This window comes from Salvelinus sp. IW2-2015, linkage group LG35 (genome assembly GCF_002910315.2).
Source record: "Salvelinus sp. IW2-2015 linkage group LG35, ASM291031v2, whole genome shotgun sequence".
Classification (NCBI taxonomy): Eukaryota; Metazoa; Chordata; class Actinopteri; order Salmoniformes; family Salmonidae; genus Salvelinus; species Salvelinus sp. IW2-2015.
In genome coordinates this window covers 8025616-8036710 of record NC_036874.1, presented here as the reverse complement: position 1 = coordinate 8036710, position 11095 = coordinate 8025616, and the positions used below count along the sequence as shown (strand labels likewise).

Sequence of the window (11095 nt, the reverse complement as noted above, 5' to 3'; positions counted from 1 at the left end):
AGCAACTCTACTCTAGAACCAATACATTGCATAGTATAGAAATAGAACAAAAGGAGAATCCCGACCCAGAGAGAATATTCAATAGTCAAAACTCTACTTTAACTATCTATGCATAGCTTTAGTTTGGAATACTTTTCATTTTTAGTGATGGACATGCACCTATAAAAGTGATTGTCTATTCATGAAAACATCCGCGATTAACATTAATCACATGCGAGGTACAATTTTCTTTGGTTTTAATATAGAATTTACAACACATAGGCCTACTGCGAATTTGTCTTTCCCTTAGTCAATCGGATGATTAAAAGTGGCTAAAAGTGTAATTCCCTTAACATTGGTGCATGTAACATCTCTTAGAAGAGCGGAGAAGCCAAAAAGATCTCAAAAACACTCAATTAAAAAGTTGCTTAATCCATTGTTTTTGTATCATCAAACAGGTTTCACTAGTCATATCCAAATTCTCAGACCATGATTCAAGTCTACAGCTCTGTCATATACTGTAGCTTCATAGCATCATCTAGAACCATAACATAATGCAGCTGGTACGAGGGATATTGCAATGGACTGTCCATGGCCTATGCTGCTTGGAGGATAGCATGCTTCTGTCTGGTATAAACACATTATGGGTTACCTTGAGATTGTTTTCTTCTGCGAGTGAAAGGCACTTCTGCTGATGGTCTTGAGTATTTGAACACACACTACCACCATACTAGTGAATCAGATATGGTCATTGGCACATTGAAAAATGGCAGACATACACAAGCACCATGTGCTGCCACATCCTGGTTGTACAATCTACTATGTGTGGATCTCAAGTGTGTGTGTATGTGTGTTTATGCGTTGAGCTTTTCTGCCTCGTCTGGTGTTCTGACAGTGGTCAACTCCTCATGTGAGCCCTCCTCACCAGGCAGCTGAGAGAGAGAAAAATGGAAAGAGAAAAAGATGTAGTGGATGATTTATTTAGATGTCGTTTTCACCTTATCGAGTCATAAAAATGCAAGTATACCTATTTCCTAGCTAATTTCAAGACATTCCCAAATCTGAACCTTTTTTTAATCAAGAGAATCGTCAATTACTGATTATACATGCATTGACCATGTGAAATGGCACCACCTGGTGTTCCCGAGGGTGACTGCTTTGCTTATGATGAAATGCAGTTATTTGAGTTCAGTAACCAAATGCAAGCATGACACCTTGTGGCCACATATCATATTGCACAACATTGGGCCCAACTGCTGCCATCGTTGGCAATCTTTAACCCTTCATGGGCCTGAATGGCCCTGCACTCTCACACAAACACTATGTACAAAGCTGTGAGTCCTGTGTGTTCATTCATCCATACAAAGTGACTYGGTGTAGTAGCTAAACTTACCTCCCAGTAGATGCCATCCTCAAAGCAGATGGTGTCAGGAGGAGCACCATAAATTGGCAGCTTCAGAATAAAACCTACAAGACAAGGACATATAAATTGCATGACAAGGATATGATACAATTACACACAGACACAAGGCATAGGCCTATATACAGGGACAAAAMAGCACAGTTATAATATCACCATGCATTTGTGAAACAAACAAGTCAAGGCAATGACTATGTGTGCTTACAACATTCTGTAAACTGGTAATATTTAAACCCCCCCTATCCTCTAGCTAGTCCCTCTACATACCGGTGATAAGACCACCCAGGAGGGCGATGCCCAGGGTTACGGCCAGGGAGATGGCCTGTCGTACGCCCTGGAACGAGGCCTCCACATCACCAGAGTGGATGTCAGGGAACACATCAGCCATCCTGCAACACAGAGAGCAGGGAGTGTTGAATTAAACTGTTGTGTGAATGCACGCTTTGATGGCGTCTGCCTGTTGCGCAGTAGGGGGAGCTTCACCATAAAACCAGGAGAGGGCACACTTTCCCAACTTGTCAAAAAAAGGCAGACTAACCCATCTCCATAGACGTCCTTYGTTGCCAGAGCAGCAGTAACTGCTCCAACGATGGCTCCCAGGACTCCAGGCATGCCGTGCAGGTTGTGGACGCCACACGTGTCCTGTATCTTCAGCTTTTCTTCCAGGATAGGCTGAGAGGACAGGGGTGGAAAGTTGCCAGTGCCATGAGTGCGGGTGTTTGTGTCTGATGTCTATGTACCCTAGCACCCTTATGTCCTTCAAAGGGTGCCATATACACATAAGTGGATGTGTTTCTCAACATGGCTGTTTATGTTGTAAATAGATACMCTTGTTCTGTTGGCATCATTAACGGTCATATCCTACTGAGACCCTTTGAGAGGACATTCTGGGCTTTTCAATGATATCTCATGTGGSAGTGTGACCTGGATAACTTTCTCTTCCAGGTTTGTTAAAATGGCTGCCAACACAATAAGCACATTTTATGGAAAGGTAAGTGTGTGTGTAATTATCATTTTTTGTGAGTTTTATATTCAATTGCTTTTAGTAAGTAAATATRGCGGGAATAGTTTGAGTTTTCAGAGCAGTGCAATCATTTTTCAAATAAGAGCTTATTTATGTCCTCTGTAGTTTTTTTTACCTACTTTTTTACTGTAATGTTAAATTGGTCATATTTACTATCAACTGATTTATTAAGTCCACTACAGTGCACATACAATAGAAAATAAATAAACCTATATTTGTTATTGTTTTCTCTTTCTGTAAAGTTTTTTTCACCCCAAACACTTCTTATGTAATATAATGTATTTTTGTTTACAGATATGTTTTATTGCTGGGTCTCAGGAGGATAATACATTTTAATTTCCATACACTTCTGTCCTATATCCTGTCTTACCAATGGCAGGTTGGCCTTACCGAGAGGAATTTGAAGCCCAGCACAGAGACGGTTCCAGCCAGGAAGCCCACAATCATGGAGCCGAAAGGAGTGAGCATCATTTCACCAGCAGTTCCCACGGCAACCCCACCYGCAAGGGCAGCGTTRTGGATGTGCACCTAAAGAGAGGAGAGAGACAACATTTTTTAAATGCTGTTCAAAATGGTTGATTGTCAGAGTCCATTCATACCTTTATTTTAATTATCACTGTTCTCAAATTATGCACGGTACCAATGTCAAGGAACGAGAAGGTAGGATGACTTCTGTAATATTTGAATAATAAAAAATCCCAACCAAAGGATCATTGTGTGACAATTTTCTATCGCCATCATGCAAAGTGTGGGTGTGTGACCGTGTAGAGTTCAAATCAAATGTTATTGGTKACATACACATATTTAGCKGATGTTACTGTGGGTGTAGCGAAACGCTTGTTAGATTGCAGATAGATTTTATGATATGCTGCTGAAACACTACCCTTTCACCAACTATGAGATAATCTGAGCTGATTAGAACGYTACTACTATCACCAGGTCATGTGGTATGTTCAATGACTCCTACACTCCCTCCATTGWATAGAAAAGACAACTTCAGATTGATTGCCATCTAGACAGGAATGTACTGTCTTGATTTCAGAACGAGATGCAGATGACAGCCATGTCCTCAAGGGACATAGCAACMAGATATATTGTCTGGCTCACATGACTGTATACTCTAAAGGTAGATAGTAACTATGGTGTGATGCTTCAGCATGCATTTTTTGGGATGGTTTCCAATCTCGGCATTCTTAAATCGTATCTTGTGAAAAAGTTTGATGATTCATAGTTTGATAGTTTAGAATAGATAAATCCAATCTAAACTAGAAAAGTACATWRRCAGAAGAAAATGTGTGTGCTTGCTAGCTTGTTTAAAAGTATTTATGTTTTTAAAATAAGTTAAAGAAATGGTAGTGACTGGTTATAGTTGAAAAAGTGGGTAGAAGAAAAGATTGATTAATTGTATTGATTGGTAGGATAGCCTGAACATGTGAAAGTTGGTTTGGTGTCTAGCCTGTACGGTTCAGGAGTTATTGTTGGTGAGCTAAATGCTATCAAAACGTTTTTCAAGCAATCTAAGTTGGTGCAGTCTGCACATTTGGAAGTTTCATGTTAATATTTTAAATCATTTAAGAGCTAGTGCGAGGGGAGTAAATATAATAATGATAATAATGTAAGTACGTAAGAAATCTAGAGTTGTGTTTTACTTTCACCAAGCACGCCTAACTACATCTGTTGACAAGAGTTGAAATACCTGTCTGTCTATGCAAACATACTGTATGATGATTCAGAGTTTGACAATAAGGATTTAATGTCAACGTGTTCATAGGCCTACTATATGATGCAAAATACAGTTGAACCAGATTGTATTGACAACAAAAACTGGGAGAAATCTTCCTTCCCCTACCATGTCTAGTCCCTAACTCCCACTTGAAATGATCTGGGAAGACCACTTTAAGCCCCTCATTTCCACTGCATAGTCCCTGTAGAATCCTACTTCTCCCTACTATGTCTKCCCAKGTCTGCATCACCTGTCTAGCCCTATACTACTTTTAGGGACCTGATTTTCCTCTTAAGTCCCCACACTGTACTAGCCCCCTCACCATATCGAGCTTSCCATCATGAGCCACAACGGCAGACAGGCCGTAMGTGGCCAGGGTGCAGGCAGCCAGGGAATAGTAGGTGTTCATAGCCGTGCGGTGTTGGTCATCTCCGTGGGCCGTCACAGCAGAGTTYAAGCTTGGCCAGAACATCCACAGGTAGATGGTGCCTGAGCAGTCAGGGAAAAATAAGTATTAGCATACCGGTATGTAATATAGTCCTTTAGTTTAGCAAGCTTACAGGTAAGGTTTTTTTCCTGGGGAGGTGGATGTACTCMTAATTATGACACAGATRCCCATACATTGGCATGCATTGTATGTACAGTCAAAACWTAACTGGRGTCTTCAGAAAATGAAGGTTAAGTTGTCCGACTTGTTGATGGTGGCTATTTGTATCTAAWGTACYGGCTTCRTGCTWACYATGAGCAGGAGYTATTCTTACCAATCATGGCGAAGAGGTCAGAGTGGTAGACAGAGCAGTTCTTGTGTTTGCTCTTGTCCAGGTTGGGGCGGTAGAGAACACGAGCCACCATCAGGCCAAAGTAAGCTCCAAAGGTGTGYATGGTCATGGAGCCACCAGCATCCTTGGCCTAAAGATGGAAATGATCTAATTTAAGGGGTGTAAAAAGCTTAGTCTATAAGTACAGTATTCAATAGTGAGGAGAGTAGAGCCTAATAGGAGAGTAGGCATAATAGTACGTAAAAAAAGCAGTTTTAGGGTAGGTTTGTATACAGACATATACAGTATTAAACCTGTATTGAATTGTACATTTAATGGTACACCTAAACACACAGACACTCACCCCCAGAACAGAAAGCACAATGAACTCATTGACTGCGAACAGGGTGACTTCAATCACAGACATGACCAGCAGCTGGACTGGACTGGTCTTCCCCAGGACCGCCCCGAACGAGATGAGCACTGAGCCTGTGCAGAAGTCAGCATTGATCATACTGCAGGAGGAACAAACACTCAACTCTTAATGATAGGGTTTATTATGGAATACATTACAGTATACACTTACACCCGTATGATATGCCATGTATACACATCACATGTATCTGCTGGTGTGTTGTGCTTATTTTAGTATGAAATGTAGGTTAGTGTGTGCATGAGCCCTACCTCTCTATTCCGACYTGGATCTTGCCCCCGTGCATGCCGTGGACGAAGCCCTGCATGAGAGTGGCCCACTGCAGAGCGAAGGCCGCGATGAGGAAGTTGAAGCCCACACTGCTAAAGCCGTAACGTTGAAGGAACGTCATGAGGAAACCAAAGCCAATGAAGATCATCACGTGCACATCCTGAAAGCCTGAACAAAGGAAGGGAACATTATTTTATTACTTTGGATGCACGTTGTCACTATTGAAGTGCCTGTGTGGTCAGCCTCYTAAACACATTAACAATCCRCTTCTTATGGTTTGGTGAGAAAGACTATCTGTCTTATGACAGTAGTATAGCAGTACCTTTCAACTAATTGAAAGTTCTGGTGACTTCCCCACGAAACACCAACAACCCCTTTTAGTCAACATTTTGTGATTTAAATTGAGTGGGACAGGGGGCTTTGGGAGCCTCAGTTGACCTACATAGAAGGACACAGAGAAGTTACCCTGTGCCTCATAGCTCCATTCAGCCTGCTATCTGGCCTTGTTAACCCYGCCTACTACACCTCCCCCTGCCCACTGGACGTATTCATCCACATGGCACTAGGGAGTAGGGACAATATCTCTTGGTCGTTGCCTGGCAACTGATCATTGGCATGGAGGATATTCCCACTGCCCAACTCCCCACTGGCAGGCTGGCCCAAATACCATGTGCCATCACCTAGATTAGAAGGACACCTACAGAGAGGTGAGAAAATGTAACATGCACACACACAGGCAACACCTATGAGGATGTAAATAAAATGTAAAAAATGGCACACATTGACATTTATTGTAAAAGCCCTAAAGGCAATCTAACACCTGCACCCATGAACCAACATACAGACCAGCTTTAATCTAATGATTTATTTACAGTTCTCTTAAATCAGATATTCTTTCAATCAGATATAATTTGCTTTCTAGACATTTATCATGTGGAGCAGCTATAATTCTAAGTGAGATGGTAGGCTTCTACTAAATGTTGACATAACAGCAAATATCTTATCTCATAGCAATGAGGTCACCCTACACACCCAGACAATATAGAGCAGCAGAGGGAGAATTATATCGTGACATTTGGTGGTCTCAGTTTTATTAACGGGACTTCCTATTTGTGCACCAACATTTTTATGGGGCTAATAGTAAAGACATGTATTTTAACAGTAAACATGTATTACCTTTTAATGTGGCATYAACACATCCATTGATTATGTTTTATTATATAAAAAATCACTTTAAAAAGTCAGCTACCTGCACACATTCATCCATCTAATGAAGGTAAAGAGACATATGTTACAAAACARAAAAAGTCTAATGGCATTTGGCGATTGTCATTAAGCCTACAGTACARGACCTGAATGAATTGATGCGTATTGCTGACAAATGGGGACGCATATACAGTTGTCTCTCCCGAGCTCATCCGTACAGGAAATTGAGGGCACAGTTGAAACAATGTTGCAAGTTCGCTAAAGGGTTGTACCCAGTCGATACGATGTAGAGTCCCCCCAKAGTTAGACTTTTGTTGCATTTAGGGAAGCTCATGTCTCATTCGGGGGGCTGAGCTCCCCGTAATTCGTTTTACTACACCTTAAACGTTTGAAGTTCCAAACAGGACATGATCAATGAGAGTAGTCAGATGTGCACGTGTGTACTCTGTGTGTATGTATGTGTGTTTCATTCTTGAAGGTGATCTTCCATTCATCAGTGAAGGTGACAGGTTAAAGATTYTCTGAAAAAATTACTTACAATGGACCTTTAGTGCATCCTCTTTCAATTTACCCAAACTTGAACAGGTTTCTACTTTGTGTCAAAATCAGTGTACTCAATCACTCAATAGCTTGAGGCAAGAGCATAAATAGCGAGCATGGCATAACGTGCATCAGCAGTTTCACCTGCTTAAGTGAAGGTACAATCCGCAAAGGCTCAATTTATTCAAATCTCAATAGTCACAGACTTCAACCTCAAAGATTAATTGAATTCAAAGTCAAACGGACATTCAAAGTCAAACGGACATGATCCAACTCTTAGAGATTCACGTCATTCAACTCCCAACGTTTCCCATGACTACCAGGTCTAAACAAGGGAAAACCATGGAAAAACTGGAAACCATGCTACCAGCCAAAGTAGCTCACAGCTCATCTTTGGATCCTTAATTACGTTTTTGTGCCACAGTCTTTTTCTCTTGCTTTCTCTCTCTCCCTAGCTCTCTTTCTGTGTATCTCAGTCCTCCATATGACAAGCCTTGCTGGCATGACAATAAACACATAAATCAGACTGCCAGAGCAAACTTTTCCTTCTCTCTGAAAACAATCACTCTTTCCCTCCGAACCCCTTCTCTACTTTTCACCCTCCCTCCTGTACCCCATCTTTCACTCAACTTTTTCCCCTCACGCTCCTCCCCCCGGTGCCCCTTTCTCACACAGAAGCCCCTATCCCCCAGGCCTTTCACTAATTGGACAGTGATGGGGTGAATGTGAAAATTAAACATTCCTCCTACACATTCCCATGTCTGTATATCAGACATTCTCATACTCCTTCTACCCTGGGGCTTACCTGCACCCATTTATCTGCATGACATATAGTACAGGGACAGTATTGGGAAAGCCTCAAGGTGTGGTGACAGCTAGGACTAGTTGCACACAGGAACCTTCAAAAGGGCTAAGAATTGGACACACCCAATACCTCCACCACCTTGCCCCCAGCAGTCTTCCTTTGCATTTCATTATTGATCTGTTAAGGTGGAACAGCAACGTTCAGAGGAGGAAAAGTATACCTTTGCCCTTGGTGACTGATTGGACACCCACTACAACAGACATGCTATAACCTATTCAGAGACCAAACTTCCTTCCCTCTTGCTGTTCAAAGTAGCCTATGAGTTAAAGGGTTTTGACGCTAATCAAAGAAACATTGACGGAAAGATCTGAGAAACTAAAGGGTTAAATCAAAGGACAGTAATCTCTCCGCAGGTCTCTCCAAAAACATTTGGCAACCAAAACCTCCACTTATTAGGAAACAAATTAACAATTTGTTGCTTTGCTGCTTGCAGCCAAATGTCAAAGCAAAGGAGGGAAAACTCACATTGAACACTGAGGAGCTCAGYYGTTGTAGGGGAGAGTGGAGTAAGTTGATACATTTTACATTCAGCATTACTTCGTCAAGGGAAATATAGTATTATTTCTAAGAAAGATATTAACATATATTTCAGGATGTTGTGTATCCCTGGAAAAAAAATCAGAATTCATGTAAACAGTACAGATTTGAAAACATAGCGTGTCCAAAAAAAGTGTTCTCTTGGCACAACTTACCCCAGGTCAGGGTAAGTTAAGCCGCCTACAAATTTCTGTACTGAATTAAATATTACCACTACCTTTTTAAAACCATGTCTATCTTTATTTCCCAAACACAATTAAACACAATCACTTTTTTTGTCTTTTAATCATTTTAAGCATCTTTTAACACAGGCTTATTAACACCTAACAAACACTTTTAACATAGGCCAGGRTCTGTTGTTACCTCATATCCCGGCGATAAGGCCTTGCATTATAGCTGGGAAGAAAACACTTKAATTTGCTCAACTTGCCATTGGCCCAACTTACCCCATGGCCATTGGCTCAATTTACCGAAGGACAAACATTTTCACTATATTAGCCCACACAGCTGCAAGGATGCACTTTCATGCTAGGTTTAGGACCTCATATTGAAGCTTATAGAGACCCCAACTGATGTATAATCTTAAAAGTATCMTTGGTTAAGATACAAGCATCATGAAAACTCTAACACAATAAATTCATTTGACTTGGTGAAAATKATTTTTTGGACCTAACTTCCTTACCACTTTTCCATGTGATTTCTTCCTTCACAGAATCCATGATATCTTCCCAAATATTTGGTCATATTATTAATTTGATGGTTTCCTAGAAACAAGGGTGGCTCAACTTACCCCTTTGGCTCATCTTACCCCACTCTGCCCTATATATGAAAGGGACTCAGAGTAGGAATGCTAATCTACAGCATTGAGAACAGATCAAACATAAAACAGAGTTGCTTTGCCCCTCTACAAACCCTTACAAACAGCTCACCTRAATTACCCATGACCATGACCATCCCCAKCCACCTCACCATCTCCTCCACACAACCGTATGTAACATCCCAAAGAAAGACAGATGGGGAAGACTCCCTAGGTGGGAAGGCAATATCCAACACATCACTGGAGTAACACAGAAGGAAAATAAATAATTTCCGATTTAGTCGTCAGATTCGTTTGAGCTTCAGACAACTTTTCTGTCATGTTCATTGTCTTGACAAACATGTATGGCATGACAATGAATGACACAAGACACTTGCCTAAATAACAAACATATCTGCTTCTGCTACCATGCAAGTCGTCGACACATTGACAAACCATAACAAAGAAGGAAAAGAACAATCATTTCATTTCTATAGATGGACTCCACATCCCCCATCCTCTCCACCCTCACAAGGTAATAGTTACCCTTATCCACATATTTAGGGTCAGATCACCATACTACCTAATCATAACCATAACCATTAAAAGGAGGAAAACATATCTGACCCTGTATCAGTGGTTAGGGATGTCTACTACACCACCTGTCTCGTTACCCCAATCCTACCCCTCTCGCTGCGGTCACTCACTGGGGTAGCGGTAGTAAAAGTCGTTGTCGTAGTTGGAGGAGCCATTGGCGATTTCCTGGTGCCAGAGCTTGGCGTCTGTCTCATCGTCGTACTGCACCAGAGTACCAAAGAGGATGATGATGATCACCTCCAGGATGATGCAGGCCATGGGCAGCTTCAGCCGCAAGTTAGTCGCTGAGTTCGTCATGGCTGTGGGGTTACCTGGGTATTCTCCTGGCTCTGCACTATGGCCTTAGCAGTGAATGGTTAGAAGTCCAACTCAGTTCCAGATCAGGGAACACAGCAACATACACTAATACTCACAAGCACTGGTGGCTGCAGTGATGCAATGGGAGTGCAGGGAGTGAGGACTCAAGCTGACACATGAGTTGGTCTGACTTAATTAGTGCGTTTTGTTTGCAAATGTTCATGCCCACCACCTTTGTGTGCCTCCAATCAGAGGCTGAATGAAAACCTCAGCTCCTCCCCTTCCCTATTGCTGCTGTTAAGGAGGTCTGGAATGAGTTAGGACTCCTTAAAATGATCAGTTACTCCTCTAGATTCCAAGAGAACGAAAATGACCCATTAAAAACTATTTTCATGGGGTTGCCCTTCATATTGAAATCATTTCTCATACATTATCTACGGTAAAACATTAGGTTGATGGTTCAAGGCCCACGGTGAATTAAAAAACACAAACAGATGCATGCAGACAGTCAGGCATGCAAGCAGATTAACAATATTGCTCCTGTGATTGTAAGCAGTGTCTCTCCATTATGCCATTGACTCTCAAAGTTAGACAAAAAGTAAAATAAAAACAAAACATCTTGGGATCAGAATAGTTTGTGCAACCAGGTG

At 41.5% G+C, this 11095-nt stretch overlaps 1 protein-coding gene across 1 annotated transcript; it reads right to left on the bottom strand.

Annotated features, from left to right (window-relative positions):
- Positions 1–219: 219 nt before the first annotated feature.
- Positions 220–10618, bottom strand: LOC111958883 (ammonium transporter Rh type B). Its single transcript, XM_023980198.2, has 10 exons — positions 10259–10618; positions 5589–5775; positions 5269–5419; positions 4908–5055; positions 4469–4635; positions 2814–2951; positions 1938–2071; positions 1667–1788; positions 1373–1446; positions 220–911 (listed from the first exon to the last, which is right to left on the bottom strand). Exons 1-10 carry the CDS (start codon positions 10443–10445, stop codon positions 834–836), a joined length of 1386 nt encoding a protein of 461 aa, XP_023835966.1. The 5' UTR covers positions 10446–10618; the 3' UTR covers positions 220–833.
- Positions 10619–11095: the final 477 nt, after the last annotated feature.